This window comes from Marmota marmota, unplaced genomic scaffold, assembly GCF_001458135.2.
Source record: "Marmota marmota marmota unplaced genomic scaffold, marMar, whole genome shotgun sequence".
NCBI classification, from domain to species: Eukaryota; Metazoa; Chordata; class Mammalia; order Rodentia; family Sciuridae; genus Marmota; species Marmota marmota.
Window position 1 is genome coordinate 12,711,967 of NW_026000174.1, and position 19,156 is coordinate 12,731,122.

General features: G+C 50.2%; 1 protein-coding gene across 2 annotated transcripts in view; it reads right to left on the minus strand.

Annotated features, from left to right (window-relative positions):
- Dgat2 (diacylglycerol O-acyltransferase 2) overlaps window positions 1–14,187 on the minus strand; it is a 30,287-nt gene extending 16,100 nt beyond the window's left edge. The window contains exon 1 of one of the 2 annotated variants that reach the window (XM_015477398.2): window positions 13,850–14,187. In XM_015477398.2, the coding sequence (XP_015332884.1) occupies window positions 13,850–13,970 (121 nt within the window). In that variant the 5' untranslated portion in view covers window positions 13,971–14,187. The remainder of the gene's footprint in view (window positions 1–13,849) is intronic. The other variant, XM_048788042.1, reaches the window with a different exon arrangement.
- Between the last annotated feature and the right edge of the window lie 4,969 nt (window positions 14,188–19,156).

Consider the following 19,156-nt stretch of genomic DNA (forward strand, 5'->3'; position numbering starts at 1 on the left):
GAGCACCCAATATGAACCATACATATTGGGTGCTCAGTAGCATCCAATGCTCCATAGACATAACTAAGGCAGAGCTGGCAGTGTGTGAAGTCACAAAAGCAAATAAGAAACTGGTCCCCAGAGCCCAAGAAGTTTGACTCCTTCACCCCCTTTTACAAAGTCCTACCACCACAGGCCCTTTCTATCTTAGACCTGCCCAACAATCCATCCTAGAGCCCAAGGGCCCTACAGGGTCATCCAGTAAAGCCTCATAGAGACTGAGCCTAGAGAGAGGCACTGGCTGGCCCAGGGATACCCAAGTAGTAAGTGACAAAGTTGGAACCCAAGACTTTCACTGCTGTTCAGGCACCTCCCCTTTCCCGCAGCAGCAGCTGAGTGAAGGACTCTGGCTGGACCTGTCCACAGTGGGGCCTGGACAGATGACTTAGTTACATTAATACATCCTTGAGGGTTCTAGACCTTCACCCTGATCTACATGTGCAGGGAGGCCTGGGTGAGTACATGTGGGAAGGAAGTGAGGCCCAAGTCCAGGACTGAACCCCTGATCCAAGGCTGACTGGCCATGTCATCAGCCATAATGGGCTTTGCCTCCTGAGCTGGGCAGGATGCAGTGATGAGGAGCCATGCTATGAGCGGCAGAATGAAGGGAGGTGAGACCCTGCTTCATCTGGTCCAGGCTAGGTGCCCTCACTGGAGAGAAGGCAAAGGATCCTCCAGCACATTCCTACCCATGGCGTGGTCTGAAACAGTGGTATCAGCCTCACCCGTGAAAAGCTGGTCAGAAATGCCTGGATCTACTGAGTCAAATCTGCATTTTAACAAGACCTCCACTCATGTGATTAAATTTGAGAAATACAACTATAAGTTCCTTAGTCTAAAGACAGGTAGATTAAAAATGGGCAAAGGGGGCTCAGTGGCAGAGCACTTGCCTAGCATGTGTGAGACACTGGGTTTGATCCTTAGCACCACATAAAAATGAACAGATAAAATAAAGTCATGCTGTCCATCTACAACTACAAAAAATTTATTTAAAAATGGGCAAACGCGAAGAGAGCTGAGACTACCACATTCTGCTGGGCCCAAAATAAAAGTGACAGGGAACACAGCATCAGACAACTTCTCACAGCTATCTGTTTCAGACTACAGATGGACCCCCAGGCCAACAGTCTGAGGAGTGCTTAAAGATAGGTGTACTGAGGGCTGGGGTTGTGGCTCAGTGGTGGAGCGCTCCACTAGTACATGGGAGGCCCTGGGTTCGATCCTCAACACTACATATAAATAAATTAAATAAAGGTATTGTGTCCAGCTACAACTAAAAAATAAACAAAAAAAAATAGGTATACTGGGGCTGAGGCTATAGCTCAGCGGTAAAGTGCTGGCCTTGCATGTGAAGGCACTGGTTTCAATCCTCAGCACCGCATAAAAATACATAAAGACACTGTATGTTCATCTACAACTAAATAAATATATATATATAAAAAGATAGGTGTGCTGGAGTCATCTTATCTCGCCCCCAACCTCTGAGTCAGGACCAGCCAACTATGGTTGTGGCAGCACTCCCACTTGGGGAGGGAGTGCCAAAACTCCTCATTGGTGACATGTCCCCGGTGGAAATAACTGAGAAAATCTAAAAATTCTTCTGCTCTGTGTTTATTAGGACTTTGATGAGGTTCAAGCACTTAACCCTCATCCCTGATACATATAGAAACCAAGTGCCTAAGGGGCTCACACAAGTCCCACATCCAGCCAAAGCAGAGCCCAGGCTGTTCTCATCCTGCCTTATCCAGCCCAAACCATGGCCCACAGCTCACTCTGCCAGCCAAGTGGAACCGCAGTCTAGGAAGGAGAGGCAGAGTTTCCATGGGAGCTAGAGTGTGGGCCACCTGGAAAGGGAGGCTGCAGGAGGGCTGCAACTCTACCTTCCTCAGGTCAGGCCCACTCCCTCAGCCCCACCTGGAGGGCCAGAGCCCAGCTCCAAGGCTGGCCTGTCTGTGATGCTGAACCCAGGCCCCAGTGGAAGCTCCCAAAAAGCTAAGAGATACTAAGTCACTTCTCTGCTTGGAAGGCCCCTCACCTGAGATTCCCTGACAGTGAAAGAAAGCAGTTATATCCTACAGGAAGCCTTGGGAGAGAAAAAAAACCTCTCCTTCTTCTGGACCATGCAAGTCTGGAACTGTCTGGGACCATCTTGCCACCCCAGTACAATCTTCTGTTTGCAGATGAAGTCAGGAGATACCAGCACAAGGAAGGAATAAGAGCGAGTAGAGCCCTCCCTCTGGGCTCCCACAGCCCCTTCTCGTGTATTAACTGTCCATTTCAAGTCGATTCTCACATGAGACTGGAAGCCGCCTGAGGACCAGGCCTGGGTCTGATCTACATTTGGGTTCCCAGGGCCTGGCCCAGAGCAGGTACTCAGAAAGGTTAGCTGAGAGAGAGGAAGAGGATTTCTCTGGTCTGGCTGTCCCTCAGGCCTGTGGGCTCCCTCTATGTGGGGCTGAGCAACAGGTATCATGCCCAAGAGGCCCCAAAGCCTTGAAGCCTCCACAGGCACTCTGGTTCCTGAGAGTTTGGCATCACTACCCCCATTCTGATGGTGACACGTGGCTAAGGTCAATCACTCTGCCAGAAGGTGGTAGAGCTGGACTCAATTCAGACCCAACATCCAGGCCTATCTGCCCCCATCCCCAAGTTCCTTTTCTCTTCTTCTCACAGTGAAGCTGGGAGAGGCTGGGAGGAGACAACAGACATGAATGCCCTTTTTCCCTCCAGACAGATGGGCCAGCAGTAGCACCTTAAGCTGCAAGTATAATGGCAGGATTCCAGTCCCAACTCTGTCATCAACTCCTGTATCAGACTGGCCAAGTCACTTCACCTTTCTGGGCTTCCTAATCTATAAAATGGCAGCAAGGAGATGAACTCCATGGTCTCTGGTGTCCATCCTCCTAAGGGCTCTAGGCCAGGTACCTGGAGCTTAGAGCTCATCACCTTACAGCAGCCCTGGGATAATCACCTGGGCAGCTAGGAAGTGAAGGTTAGTTTGGGCACCCCTAGCCCACTGTCAGCCCTTGCCACCCAGCTGTCAGCACCTCCTCTGCCCTGGCTATAGCAGAAGCTGGTAGGAATGCCAATGCTGCAACCAGATGCCACCACCTTCACACCAACCTGATTGCTCCTGACTCCTGGGTGGGGCAGCAGGGAGCCTCAGCACCCAGCCAAGTCCCCACTTGCAATCTGCTCCCCTGCCACCCCAGCCTCCCTTGACACACCTCTTCTCTCTGTCTCTCTCGCAGCACCAGTCTCACTGCAGCCCAAGCCTACTCTCCTGGGCACCTGACTCATATGTGTGCCCAGAGCCTCACACAGGGCCAGCCTAGAAAAAGAGCTCAGAGAGGTTTACTGTGTGTAAAGGCCCAGGAGTCCCAAGGCAGCAAAGGCCTATGTGTCCAAGTCAGACTGGGCTACCCACCAGGAGGCCAAGCCAGCCCCATCACTGAGGTCCCCAGAGCCTCTCTTGCCTCCCAGTTTCCTTACTCAGGAAGGGAATCCAACCCCTTATCTACAGATGTCCTTTTTTCATGGGAAGAGACATGATAAGCTCTAAAGCAAGTTGACTAGTCCTGGAAGAAGACTCCCTGTGGCCAATTCAGACAGACATTCCTGTATTTTACACAGTTCACTTGTTCCACCATTTGGGGAGGGAAGAGGGAATAGAGATGCCGAGAGGCCCCCAGGCAGCATTCTTACCATGCAGAAAGCATCCCCTACCCCCAGGACGAAATGGTGTGTCACTATCCCACAGCACCACCTAGGAAGGTGGGCAAGGCAGGGAGCAGCAGCCCCAATTCACAGAGAAGGAAACTGAGGTGAGGTGAAGCCACTTGCTTGTGTTCAGGGTATCAGGAGCCAAGACTCAAGGCAAGTATTTGGGCCACAAGTCCCTCACCATTTCTGTGATGCCATGTCACTAAGGGACATCCCTATATAACAAACCAGTCCACACCCAGACTTCAGGAAGATACCCTGGCTAAGAAGGGCTGCCTGCTCTGCCCACACCATGCCCAAAGTCTCACGGGGACAATCCTGTGCAGACTGGCTGTGCAAGGAGTGTGAACCCCACCCAGATGCTCCCCAAAAATCATCTCCTGCTGTGAGGGCAAAACCATAGATTCCTGCAATAGTGGGACCAAAGAGCCACAGTCTCGGGACCCAGCCCATGGCTGGCAGTGGCAACAGGTATGTTGGAACCTCCTTGCCCAACATCTGATAATAGAGTGACTAGCCGCACCCCAGGGCTGACGAAAGCAGAGCTTCATGGGCTTCCTCTCGTAGTTGCCTAAGGGTGGCAGAGCCTGAATACCAGCACCCCAGATCTGGGTACCTGGGCCAGCTCAGCCCCTGCCTGGCTCTGTGACCTCAGGCATGTCACTAACCTCTCTCATCTCTAAAAGGGGTGAGGGCAAGAATCCCCACCTTACAAGATTTTTAGGGAGATCAAATGAAAACTGTGTGTAAGGTACATTTGGGGTTTGTTAGGTGGCTTCTGCCATCTACTAGAAAGGCATATAAATAATGAGCAAAAGGAGCAGGTGACAAAGCTATCCATCATAAGAGGCAGCAGGGTGAGTGGAACAGTAGGGGAGGCTCCCCCCCACCCCCCGGAGGCCCGGAGGCCTCTCCATGTCTCTAAAGACAAGGTCAGGGAGGCAGAGAGGAAGAGAAAGGGACTGTGGGCCGAAGGAACTGCCAGACTCAGAAGGAGTTCTAATGAAGGGCCTGAATACAGATGTTCACTAGTCCAGAAACAGGGAAGGTTCTGTTTGCCCAAAATAAACTGAGAATGGAGAAGTAAGAATGAGCAGTCAGAGGTAGCTTCCAGGGGAAGGCGGGTGGGGGCAGAGATAAGACCCAAAGCCTGGAGTGGGGCACTAGGGATACACAGTGAGTCTGAGGGAAGGATAAACCAGCTACATGTAAACGTATGACATAATTTCAGACAGGGATGAGAGCCATGAAGAAAAATAATTTGGAGCCATGAAACAAACTCCAGGGGGAAAGGGTCCCTGCCCATGGAGAGGCACTGAGCACAGTGCGGAAGCACTGTCGAGCAGAAAGCAGGTGGGCAGGTCATGCCTCTGAACAGCCCACCCAGCTTCCTCTGCCACCTCCACTATCAGCATCTGGGGACAGAATGTGCTGGCCTGGAGAAGATGCAATTAGGAGGACCTGGCCCCTGATGCTCAGGAAGTGTGACCTCAATGAGTCATTTCCTGTGTAAGCCTCAGTTTCCTCATCTGAATAGTGGGCTAATACCTACCTCGCCAGTTTGTTGAAGGAATTAAATGAGAAAATGGATAGGCAAGAGCTTCATAAAAAGTAAAGATCTGTGTGAATGCTAGTTAATTATCAAGTGAGTCTCAGTGTCCTCTCCTGTCTAATGAGTATGACAACACCTGCCCTGCCTTGGAGAAGAGGTGCTGGTGACTGATAGATAGGATTCAATCCCTGGCTCTGACACTTCCTGCTGTGGAATCTTAAAAACTACTACCTCCCCTCCTTGAGAGGGGGATCCTTGTGATGCAGGATCCTTGTGAGGAATTTAAATAACTCATGGAAAAGGGCCATGGGTCTGTTAGAGACAGAAAGAGCCAGGGGGTAGTAGAGGTGTGAACAGGCTCTTGGCCTCTCTGAGTGGGCAGCATCATGCTCCATCTCCTGGCCCAAGGACAATACACCTGGGCCCATCTGGTTCCAAGTACTGCCTGGGGTGTAGGTGAATGAGGAAGTATCCCTTAAACTATTCCAAAGGGCTGGGTATAAGTTGCATGGGGGCAGAGATTAGGCATACTGACCCCTGGCATACCATTTTAGCCCGAGGGAGGTCCAGGAAGCCAAGCCAAATGCTAGAGATGTGGCTTCTTCAAGGACAGAAGTGAGCTATCTTTCAGGCTCCCCCAGGGAGGCAATTTCAGCAAAAAGTCCACATGTGTGATGATGACCAGATCAGACACAGTGAAGCTGCCAGCTCTGGAGGGTCACTGACCTCCTGATGACCAGCCTGAAAAATGTTTCTCTGGGAAGCTTTCTATCTCCCACTGGCCAACCCCCATAACGCACCCCCTCACCTCTCTGCAATACTCGCCTTTCTCATTATGGTGTGTGTTTGCAAGAACCATGTCTCATACTCCTAGGTCCCTGTGTTTGCATGGGGTCAGACACAGAGAAGGTATTTGGTCAATGTTTGCTGAATGACTGAATGTTTGAGGGGATTTTGATGAGTGAACAGGGCCCGGACAAGAAGAGAGATAAGCCCACTTCCCAGCTGACTGACCTGTGCCATGCTAGAGGGTCAAAGGGAGCATCCTGGGGAATCAAGAAGGAAAGGCTTACTCTAGCCAGAGGGGTGGGTTAAAGTCAGGGCCATAGTGACAGCTCCAGAGGAAAGGAGGAAAGGGTAGAGCCTGGATGCTAATGTTCATGAACGTGTGCCAAGTCCCCTTTACTGCACTGGCGGGGAGCTCCCAGACCCTACCCCCCCGTCTTGGATACTTGCTAAAGGCTGAGTTCTGCTACTGGACTGCCCACCCCAGATGTGACTGGGGAGACAGGACCATGAACAATTATACACAGAGGGCCACACAGGGCCAGGAATGCAAGGGAGGTCCCCACCAGCCTGGGGAGTACTCTCAGAGGTGCCTTCCCAGGGAAACAAATATCTTGGGTGAGATGCCATGCTGACAAGAGGAAGGCAGGGGTCAGGACCCCAGGAAGTGGAGTCCGACAGACAATGTCTGGAACCGGAGAGGGAGCATAATTTTGAGGAATTGAGTGCAAAAAGTTCAATCACGCTGGAACACAGAGATTGTGTGGGTCTAGCTGAGAAAGTGGAGAGGGGAGAATGTCACAGAGTGCTGTCCTCCATTCTGAAGGCCAGGAAGAGAGCCAGCCAAATGCCCCATTCCCTCCACCAACTTCAGACAGGGAGGCTAGCCACCATTCACCAGGATCCACCACACTGGTGAGTTCTTTTCTGGAAAGAATAATAGTCTCCTTTGAGGCCTCTCTTTTAGAAATCAGGTATCCTTAAACAGGGCCCACTGGGACATCGTCCCAAACGGAAGGCCAAATGACTGGGAGCCAACCCCCAGCCATACCTTCTGGGCTGGGAAGACAAACCTGGCCTGGCTGTCCTGACCGACCTATGTGTCTATCAGGCTCTAAGTTCTTCGGCCTCCTCCCCTCTCTAGGTCTCTGTTTCCCCAGACCCTGCATTTGGAGCTTGGGGTTGCAGTCTGAGGTCCTATCAACTTGGGCCTTCTCTACTCTGCTAGAAACCACTAATGAATGTTTGTTCACAAAAGATCCTCCTAACAGGACTATGATCCCCATTTCAGGATACTTCAAAGGTATGGTTCTTCACAAATTTGGTTTTCATGAAGTAGAGTCTGGGAAGGTGAGGCCAAGAAAGTGGGATTCTTAGGATGCCATGTTCCTGAGAGCCTGAAGCTACAACCAGGACCCTTGACATGACTGCTGAGGACCCTAAACAGCCCACTTTCTCCACCCCCACCTTCTGACCTAGCACATTCAAAAATATCGTAGTGGGAGGGGTTGCCATGGCAACGCCACCTGCTTGCGTGTGCATCACCAAGGAGTCCCCAGAATAGTCCCTTATGACAATAAATGGCAAGCGTGGGGAGACAGGTTCTTCTGGGGCACTCACCTGGGCCCCAAGAAGGACATAATCCCCATTTTCACAAGGAGAAGCTGAGGCCAAGAATGAGGAAGAGGTCAACCTGGAGCAGTCAGGGGTAGGAATGGCTCACATTTCTCCAGCAGAGCTGAAAGGAATTCCAGGGCTCCTCTCACCCAGCCCTCCTCACTGCACCCATGGGGAGTGAGGCCACATGTGAATGAAGCAGGCACAGAGGTAGGCTCTGGCCTAGGCTCAGGACTTCTAATTCCTCTAACGACAACAGGAGTTCAGCCAAGTATCATGGTGCACACCTGTAATCCTAGTGCCTGGGGAAGCTGAAGCAGGAGGATCAAGGCCAGCCTAGGCAATTTAGTGGGATTGTGTCTCAAAATAAAAAGAAAAAAGGGGCTGAGGATGTAGTTCAGTGATATGCATGAGGCCCTGGGTTCAACTCCCAGTACCACCCACACACGGAGTTCACATTTTCTGCTTCTGTTGATAGGCCTCAAGGGTTCACAGGTTCTGCACCATAACTTGCAAGATACTCTTATCATCCATTATATACAGGAGACAGAGAGTCAGGAAGCCATGGCTGCAGGATGAGAGTGCAGAGCAATTCCGTGGCAGAGAAGGGACTCCATAGACCCTAGGCCCGACTCAGTCCTGATCCCCAACTTAGCCAACAGTGGCTCCACACCAGGAGTACCTGGGAGTGCTAGAGGCCAAGACATTCTGATTACACAAGCTCCTCTCCCGAGGCTCTCAAGGCTTCCTTCCCTGGTAAATGCAGGTGAGCCACTGCAGGCCCAGACACAGCATCCTGTGCCCCTTGCCTCTGTCTCTCAGTACATCTAGCCCTCAGCCCGGGCTGGACACTCGAAGGCCCTACAGTCAGACTGCCCCCCCACCCAAATCACATGCCTCTACTTAATGCTATTCTTTGCACCCAAATTTTCTTGCTTGCCTTGCTAAGGGCTATGCACCTTTCAAAATTCAGAATGAATGTCACTTCTTCCAGGAAGCCTTTCCTGACCCCAGGGTGATTTAGCTTCCTTACTGTCCCCTCCAGGCTTCCACAGTTGCCCCTATTCCTCCCGTCACTGCTTGAATCACTATATGCCATCATCTTGTATAGATCCCCTGGTCTCACTCCCTCAAAGGTGGGGATCTTAACTGACAAACAGGAGGTGCTCAGTCAGTGAACAAAGGACCCATACCCAAGTCCCCACTTGCATATCACGCAGCACAAATGACAAGGACTCATTCACATGAGTGTCACAAGCTAGTTTACAAGGCACCTTCCACTCACCTTAACTCACTTCCTCATATTCTGGGACAGGGAGGACCAAGAACAATTATACACAGCGGGCCACACAGGGCCAGGAATGCAAGGGAGGCCCCCACCAGCCTGGGGAGTACTCTCAGAGGTGCCTTCCAATGAGAGTCTGATATTTCTTTTTTTTATATATCTTTATTTAATTTTTATGTGGTGCTGAGGATCGAACCCAGTGCCTCACTCATGGTAGGCGAGTGCTCTACCTCTGAGCCACAACCCCAGCCCCGAGAGTCTGATATTTCTGATTCTGTTTTTGAGATGGGGGAGTGAGAGGAAGTGAGCCACCCAACCATGTCTCAGGGAAAGGCAGAGCTAGGATCCTGGCTTTCTGACTTCTGGAAGTCATAAAGGAGTTGGCTCCACCCACTTGGCACTCAGCCCCAGGGGCTAGCTTCTGGACAGGTTGTGGGTGTCTCCAGGACAGGGAACAGCTGCAGCCCCATCACCTAGCAGAGACAAGTATAGAGGCCTGAGAAAGAGTTAAGGAATCACACCAAAGCTAAGAGCAGGGCTTACTGCCAAGAGGAACAGGGAAGTCCCACTAACAATTCATTCATTCAACAAATATTTATTGAGCACCTACTACCTGCCAGCACTGATAGGGACACAATTCTGAGAAAGACAGACAAGGTCTCTGCTCCCAAGGGGCTGACATTCTATTTTTTTTCTTATGGGGGGGGTACTAGGGATTGAACTCAGGGGCACTCAATCACTGAGCCAATCTCTAGCCCTATTTTGTATTTTATTAGAGGCAGGGTCTCACTGAGTTGCTTAGTGCCTTGTTAAATTGCTGAGGCTGGCTTTGAACTCGTGATCTTTCTGCCTTCATCTCCAGAGCCACTGTGCCCAGCCTGGGGATGACATTCTTAAGACAGAGACAACTACCTAAATAGATAAGCATATGGGAGAATTTAAGTAATTATAAGGGCTATAGAGGTACAAGATGTGGCAACTGGGGTGGCTTCCAGGCAAGATGACCAGGGAAGACCTGAGAGGAGACCAAATGTTCCAAGGTGAGCAATGCAAAGATCTAGGCAGGAAGGCATGCAAAGGCCCTGTGATAGGACTGAACTGGGGGCAATGCTGGAGGATCAAGAAGACTATGGTGCCAGGTACAGTGGCGCACACCTGTAATCTCAGCGGCTTAGGAGGCTGAGACAGGAGGAAGGTGAGTTCAAAGCCAGCCTCAGCAAATGTGAGGTGCTAAGCAACTCAGTAAGACCCTGTCTCTAAATAAAATATGAAATAGGGCTGGGGATATGGCTCAGTGGTCAAGTTCCCCTGGGTTCAACCCCCAGTACCAAAAAAAAAAAAAAAAAGACGAAGATGACCATGGCATATGGCATGGTGCACAGGAGGTTGTGAGACAATGGAGGAAGAAAAGAATTTCGAAGGTTGGAAGTATAAAGTGGAGGTAAACCAGCAGTTAACCTGGCAGCTGAAGCCCTGGGGCTGCTGGTGTCTCTATCCACCAGGCAAGCTTGGGGCACTTCCTCATAAAGCTTGAGAAGGGGTGAGCCACCATTCCCATCATGGAGACTGGGAGCAACCTTCACTTGTTCAGTACACTGCTAAGTGCCCATGATGCGCAGCACTCAGTCCTTCCCAGCCTCATCACACTTCTCTTATTTATGGAGGCTAGCCACAGACTGGGAGATACATCTTAGGTGTCATACCCCTGGACAAGTCCCTTCTCTCTGAGGACCTCAATGTTTCCATTGTACCATGAGGGTTGGGCCAGATCCAGTGCTAACAGATATCTAAGTTTTGACTCAAGTACTTGCTGCTGAATTTGGGGGCAGGATTTCCACACTGGCCATTGAGTCATCCAGTCCACTAATAAATTATTACTCTTGTTTCTCCTCTCCCAACTCAGATGAGCCCTTAGTAACTAACCCAATGTAGGGGAGGAGGGTCCAACCCTTATAGTGCAGATGGGAACACTAAGGTCTCCAGAGAAAAGGCACTCATCCAGGAGTATCAAAGCCAGGCTAGAACTCAGATCTATATTCCAGGTTATGGCTAGCGTCATTCAGTTACAAAGAATTGAAGGAGATAGGACATGAGTGATGTTCTCATTCTATGACTTGGATTGCATTAAGTGACTGCCAAGTCTCAGTTCCACAGTTACCCCCCCCCAGTTAAGTCTCAGTTCCATAAGCTAACTGCTTAGTTTCATCCCCCCACTAGGCCCCCACTTGTATAACCCCAGGGATGGGGAACTCTAACCCCACAACCCCAACCCACAAAGTCATTAACAGCTATTAGAAAGGATTCCTTTATTGTACCAAAACCTGTCCCCCAAGTCCCACCCAATTTCTGGCCTTACTCTTTGTAGTCACACAGAATAAATCAGCTCAAAATTTTACTACCTCCATCTCGTGCTGGGGCCTGTGCTGAACCCTAAGGATATAGGCAAGCATCCAAGGACTCTTCTCTGAAGAACCCCTAGTCCAGGGACAGAGATTACAGAGGTTACAGACGCAACTACCACTGCAGCCTCCACACCTGGTCCAGCACAGTCCTTCAGAGATTAAAAAACACCAATGCAGAACCTCCTCTCCAACATGCCTGAACCCAGCCATGCTCCTACAGAGAAACCCGGCACCAAGGTATCTATTGAAATCTCTCACCCATCATAGGACTTCCCTTCACAGAATCCATGGTCTCTCCTTGAATACTGCCGCTGACAGGGAGTCACCACCAACAGGGTGTTCACCACCCACAACAGTGGGAACTTATCTGCAGAGGCAAACTAGGCCACTGGGGAGTGTCTTCAAGGACCAAGGATGTAGCAAGCAGGTTTAGTGAAGATGCCGAGAGTGTACAAAATTTGCTTCAGCACCTTCCCCTACCCCACCCAGTCTTTCACCAAAGTAGATCCCAGAGAGCTAAACTGACTAGTTTGCATTTCATATTAGCCCTTGCTACATTCCTTGATGTAATTCTTTGAACCCAGTTTGTAAAGTCATGTTTTCATGGGGAAATGCTCCTGGTATATTAAATGACTTGATCAAAATCATCTGCTAGAGCACAGACTCTCCTGAGTAACTCTAGGTCAAAAACATAAGAGCTATGGTCACTGGTTCCTGGAAGGCACAGCTCACAGCCCATGGACAGCAGAGCCCAGGAAGGGGATCTCTAGGAAGGATTGCCACAGAGAGTACCTCTATCTCATGACATGGAGATAAACACAGTTTAAAAGTGGGAACATGGGCAAGTCCCTTCCTTCCCCTGGTAAGGGCATCAAAGGGCATAGCAAACAACAACAGCAACAACAACAACAAAACACTCTAAGTGAGAGAAGAGGCTGACAGAAGCTAGTGGGTTGGTGCGTAGGATAGCTCAGGCTGCTTCTCCCTGGATGGTAACAGCAGCTGAGTATCCTCTTTAAGGGCAATGAGCAGCACCCAAACCAAGTAGGGCAGAAAACCACAGCAATAATCAACAAGGAACAACACCAATGCACAGGACAGTTAAAACTGATACAGCTCCAGCAGCGGCTAACTTGCAACCATTAGCATATTAGAAATGATTTTGATTATTGCAGCACATACTGATGACATATTATTAAGAGAGAAAAAAACAGGATTCAGAACTATATCTATAGCGTATTCTCAACTTTAATCTGCATAATATGTATAAAGAAAATTATACAGAAATATACTAAAATGATAATAGGAATCTATCTTTAAATAGCTGATTTACCAGCAATTTTTATTTTTTCCTGTTTGTCTATATTTTTCTAGATTTCCATAATTGGCATGTTTCATAATATAGGTGAGAACAGGCTATTGTTGGTTACTAAAGAAAAATCCCAAGTTGGAAAGGTTCAGCAAGCAGAATAAAAACTCAGGAGGAAAGACGCTTCATGAATGAAACACTGGCAGAACAGGACAGCATGATGACCTCCCAGGATCTCCAGGATTTGTATTTAACACCCCTCCCCCAATAAGGCATCTGTTAAAAAAAAATCTCAAGCAACATGTATCATCCCACTTCAGTTTCTTCAACTATAGGTAAGGAATGCGGGGGTGGAAGGAATGTTTTTCCTTTCATGCAAAAAGCTATGATATTTGATTTCACCCCTAATTCACTGAAGGCTTCAGTTCCACCCTGGAGGACACCCAGGGTTACCCCACCACCACCACCACATACACACACACACACACACACACACACACACCCCAAGGTTCAGAACTGCTGATGAGTGGGCTCCACCCCCCGGATTGGCAGATGGGTGTGAGGCAGAGGACAGTGGGGGCACACCTGTCCCAATCAGGCATGTTCCCCAGCCAGGCATGTTCCCCAGCCAGCGGCTGTTTCAAGGGATTACAAAATCCTTGCCACCCAGTCCCATCTAGTCTCTGGCTGCCAAAGCTTGCTCCACCTGGTGAAGGGTGATGGGAGGGAACCATGGGGGCGGGGGGGGGGGCAGGAACAGTACTGGGGATTGGCGAGTAGTTCTCCAATATCCCTAATAACTGAGAAAGGTGGGTGGTGTCACCTTCATCAGATGGGAGATGGGAAGTGATGCAACAGATGTCGCAAAAAATTGATGAGTGCCAGGATATAGAATGAACTCAGACTTGAGTAGGATGCCAAGCTACGTGGATCTGACTGGGTAAACAGACTAAGTAAAGATGATTATTCCCTCATCCCAGACCCTCAAAAGGAAATCCCCAAAATAAAAGATGGGAACTGGGATCCCAACTTCCAGTGGCCATTCCTCCGCATCAGTTTGCCTCAGAACCCTTTCCTGAAAATCTTGCAGTTGCATACCCACAGGATGAAAGCCTCCAGGTGTGACAGATACTCACCCCATCTCCCAGAGCCCTTGGTGGACAGGGCAGATCCTCCATTGGCGCCCTCATTCCGAGCAGCTTTGGTCCGACGCTCACCTCGCAGGACCCCAGAGTAGGCGGCAATGAGGGTCTTCATGCTGAAGTCAAGGCTGGTCACGGCCCTGCGGGAAGCCGCCTCACCCCGCGTCCCTGGCCCATGCCCCGGCCGCCGGGGCCAGGGCTTCGCACAGAGCACTGAAGCCCGGGACTGAGCCCAGCGGAGGTGGCTACGGCACCGCGAGCAGAGGCTGGCGGCGCGCGTAGCGCTGGGTGGAGGAGAAACAAGAGCCAAGCGCCAGCCCCCGCGCTCGCAGCGCGGAGCGCGCACTTTATAACCTCACAACGGGGCGGGCCGCGACGCGGGCGGGGGCGGGGCGGGCCGTTCCACTGTGCGGCCCACACCATGTCCTTGCGCGGGGGGGAAGCTCCTGGTTCTCGGCGCGGTGCGGACCCAGGGCAGCGCCGAGGTCTGCCCTACGCGAACTCAGCCGACTGAAAGAGGGAAGGGGAGATGGTTTCTTAGTTCCAAGGGCTACATCCGGTTATTTCAGCTGTTCCCTCAGCCTGGCCGCTTGAACTCCCCTGCAGAGATTGGTACGGCCCGACAGCTAGAACGTGGGCAGGGAAACTGAGCACGTGCGGAACTCGCAAAGGGCGTGTGGGGAAGTATGTTCTTATTTTGGCAGTGCCTCCCTTTGGCTGCAGATGCAGAGGTCTCGTCTGGGGTAAGGGATATCGAAATTATGTTAGGCCTGAACTCCTAAACCACACCAAACGCCTCTGTCTTTCCATTTATCAGAAAACTTCACAGAGCATCTGTACATACTGCTGGGTGCTGGGGACCCAGCGGCTGAGATCAGGATCTGCCTTTGGGTGCTCACGTTGCAGGGGGGAAGGGAACAGTAGAGACAGACGTGTACACTGGTGACAAAGGTGGGACAAAAGAGAAGCTGGGGGCTATGGAACTACAGAGAAGAGAGGACCCTTCCTCAGGCTGGGGACTGGATGCACTTCTCAGAGACCAGAGACGTGAATGGCAGGTGTGGAATCAGACCTAGAGTTCGGTTCTAGTCCTGCCCACCTGTACCCGCTGCCGCGGTCCCATACTTTCCTCTTGGTATTGAGGATTGAATTCAGGACTTCACACATGCTAGGCAATCACGCTAACACTGAATTACACCCCCAACCCCTTTTAAAAGATTTTGAGACAAGGTCTAAATTGTCCTGGATGACCTTGAATTTGCCATCTTTCTACCTCAGCTATTTGAATAGCTGGGATTATAGACCTGTGTCCAACGTCAGACCAGGTCTTCTCTTTTTGAATGTCAGTTTTCACATTTACAAATGGGAATAATAATAATTATTATTGGAGGTGATTTAAGAACCAAACAAGACTCGAAAGGAGCACTGCTAGTACCTGCACATAGAGTTCTGAAATTATTTTCATTGTCTCTGGATGAGTAGGAGTTTTTCAGATGGAGGTTGTGAGGGCAAGGTAGAAGGAAAGGCATAAAGTCTTAGAAAAGTCAGCATGTAGGAAGAGGGAGCTGGAGTGGCAGGAGCCCAGGCAATTGTGAGAAAGGTAGCCAAAGTGAGATAGCCTGAGGTTTGATCTTAGGAAGTCCTTTGTGTGCCACTCTTGAAACATTGAAGTGGGAGTGTGTTTGGAGGAGACTTTTTAAAATATGGAACTGACACTGGTCAGATGAGTCTTAAGAGCCCTGTAGCCATAGTATGGGAAAGGGTCAGGAGGGGCTATAGGACAGGAGGGCAGTGTGAAGGATGTGGAAAAGAGCTGGGTGAGGGAGGACACCTCAAGCTAGGGCAGTAGTAGAAGGAATCCAGGGAAAGCCTGATCTAAAGAAAAGCACAGGAGGGCTGGACATGTAGCTCAGTGGTGTAGCATGTGCTTAGCCTGCCAAGGCCCTGGGTTTGATCCCCAGCACCACCAGAGGGAGAGGGAGGGGGGAGGGAGAGAACACCCCTAGGAGGAGATGAGAACTAACAGAATCTATGGAGTGATTTATTGGACAATGGAGGGAGGGGGCAACAGCATGTCAGTGAGAAGAGGATTCTTTGGCAGAGCTTGAGCAAGCACCCTGTGGGGTCACAGCATGAGAGGAGAGCAAGCCTCTGATTTTAAGGTCTTTCCCATTCCTTCACAGGTGAGGGGAGAAGAATGAGGAGTCACAGTCACAGGGCAGCTTGTTACTAATACCTCTGGTGAGACTTAGAAACACTTCCCATTTGTCCAACTTACAGCCACAGGTATAAATCTCATTGAGAAAATGTCACCCAACCCTGAGGACTGAGTCAACCAAATAGAAGGAAAAGCATCCTAGGCAGAGGGATCAGTATGCAGTGAGGCCCTGAGACTGGAAAGAGCTCAGTGTATTTTAGGAAATCAAGGGAAGGGTAATGGCATACCATATCACTGGGGGACAAAGGGGACTGGTATATTCAAAGATTAGAGGATGGAAACAGGTGAAATAGACTTTTGGGGCAAAGAAGAGTATAGCCATGGGATGCCAAATCTGCCAGTGGATTGTTACACCGTCTCATTCTGAGAGACCAGACTTCCTGTTTTGACTGGAAGACCCCAGGTCATTGTGTGACTTGTGCCTGCTCATGAAGGGTCTCCTGTGGAGGAACCTACCCACTCACATCTAGAATGATCTAAGGGGCAGAGCTTGAACTGGAGGGCAGAAGGCCTGGGTTTTGGCCCCTCCTCTACCACCAACTTGCCAAGTGTCCTTGGGCAAGTCACCTTTCCTGTCTTATCTAGGTTTCAATTTCTACATCATGAAATGCTATCTTGCTGACTTGAGTATTTGAAGATCCAATGAAATCCTAATGTGGTGTTACCACTCTGCAATGAAAAGTAAGATCTCATTATTTTAATGATAATAAATGGCAAGACTTCAGGGTAAACAAGTCCCACTTGAAACATTCAGATCCCAAGTTCATCTGTTTCAGCACATTTTTCCTGTGTACCTCCTCTGGGCCAAGTGCCGACTAGGACACAGAGGAATCAGACCTAGTTCCTGCCTTCATGAGACCCATCAAGAGATGACATCCCAAAGCCAGTGTCCCAGGATGCACCAGGCTCTGGTGCAAGGTATCATGGAAGGCTACACCCAATTCTGTCCTTCTTTCCTGTGCTATCACTGCAGTGTTGGTCTCTCCTGGGCCAGGAGCATCCAAAGGACAGGAACCTCTCACTCTCTTCATGGCACTCAGTTCACACGGACTAACCAACAAATGAGAATAGTAATCATAGAGGAGGGGAGAATGGTAAATTGGAAGGTCAAGAGGTGGTGACATTGCTGCTGATGAGCCTGATTCTGTCAGGCAGAGAGGAAGGGAAGATGTTTAGGCAGAGAGGAAGGGAAGGTGTTTGAACAGAGGTCCTGGAGATGGGAGCCTTGAGCACCCTGGTGTGGCTGGAGGGGAATATAGGCAGAGGAAGGTAGGAGATAAAACTGGAAAGGTTGACAACAGGGACCAGATCTGAAGGGCCTTGTAATCCCACTGGGAAACTGGGCTTCATCCTGTGTGGGAGGGACCAAGGAAGGGGTGTGAGCAGCTGAGGGACCTTGATCAGATATGTGGGTTAGAAATATAAGCTGAGCTGGTACTATGAAGGTGGGGGCTTGGGAGTAGAGCCAAAAAAATCCAGCCTCCAGTTTGGACCCCTCATATGTGGAAGCATACACCAAAGAAAGCAGAAGCCAATCCAAGGGCTTACATAGTCACTTGTTTCTGGGCCACCTCACAGGTCAACAGCCCCTGGCATCCTAACTTCTGGAACTTTCCCTGCCCTTTCCTCCAGCAACTACACTCAAGGCAACTGCTTCATTACACTGGTACAGATTAGATTTGGATGGAAGACCAGACCCAGAATTAGAGAAGCCCAGATAGAATATTTCTTGGAAACTTTCTGTGTCCCCGGGCTCTTCTCCCCTGCATGAGGTGGGCCTGGGAGACTGGCAGGAGGCACTCCCCTTTCCACACACCCCCTCATCCCTGATTTTCTATATTGACCTGCCCTGCTCTTTCCATGGGTGAGGAGGACATTTGTGAGATGTGTTCTGGGACGTGGGACAACTTTTCTTCATTGCCTCCCAACCTAGGCCATGGTTTGGGAGGCATGGTACGCACTTTGGCCAAACCAGAGATAAATCAAGTCATGCCTTCAAGAAGGGCTTGACCAGAGTGGACTTTACCAAGAGTAGTACATCCTATTTCTACCTTCAGTCACCAGCATTATGCTGCTATTGGGAATGTGTGTGGCTTTGCAGTTTGAAAGGGTTGTGACACAAGCACGTTGAGACACATTACAGTAAATGCAGCGTCAGTCCCTCCATTGCACAGAAGAAGAGAGTAAGTGGCTGGTCTACAAGGCAGACAGGATGCCTGCCCTATGAAAGGCCCAGAAAAGAAACAAGCATTTACCAAACACCCTGCTTTGTTCTAGGCCCTGGCTTATGTGAGCTTCCCTGGTCTTCATAACCACCCTGCAAGGAATGATTATCACCCCACTTTGCAAATGAGGTGCAGAGAAGTGATGTGACTTGTCTGTTACCATACAGTAAGCACAGGCAGAGCAACCCTAATATCTGAAATCTGAAACGCTTCTGGTCCCAAGCATTTTGAATAAGGGATACTCAACCTGTGCTAAACCCAGCCTCCCTGAGCCTGCAACCCACACGCCTTTCCTGCCTCACAGGGCTGGGCTGGGGGGAAGACCACCTCCTACACCATGACTCCTTGATGAAGCAAATCCCCATCCATTGCCTTCTTTAAGCTTCCCCTACAGGTCCATGAGGTTATTCCCATTTGGCAGTTGGGAAAATTAAAGCTCAGAAAATGGAAGAGCTTGACAGATGTCAGTGATGTGGGATTTAAACCAGTCTCATGCCCAAGGGCTAGGGCCCAGATGGGTTAAACTCACTCAGGTGCTCACCTCTCTTGACAAGAAGTTTGGCAGAGGTTCAGGCAAGGGGAGGGCAGCCTGGCATGGCCCTCTGGCTCAGAACTCACCCACCTTCTTCCCCGGGCAAGAATTTGCCAGCCAGAGCAGCTTCATGGCATGGCTACCCTTCCTGGACCACTCCCCAGCCCTATTTCCAAGCCCCCTACTGCCCCTCTTCTGGGGACTTGTCCACACATTGCTTGATTGTCAGGAGCCAGGTGGGGTACATTCTCAGATGCCGGGCTACCTCATCTCAGAGCAATGAGAGGTCAGAGAGGTTTTTAGCAGGAGTGAGGTTTGCCCAGAAA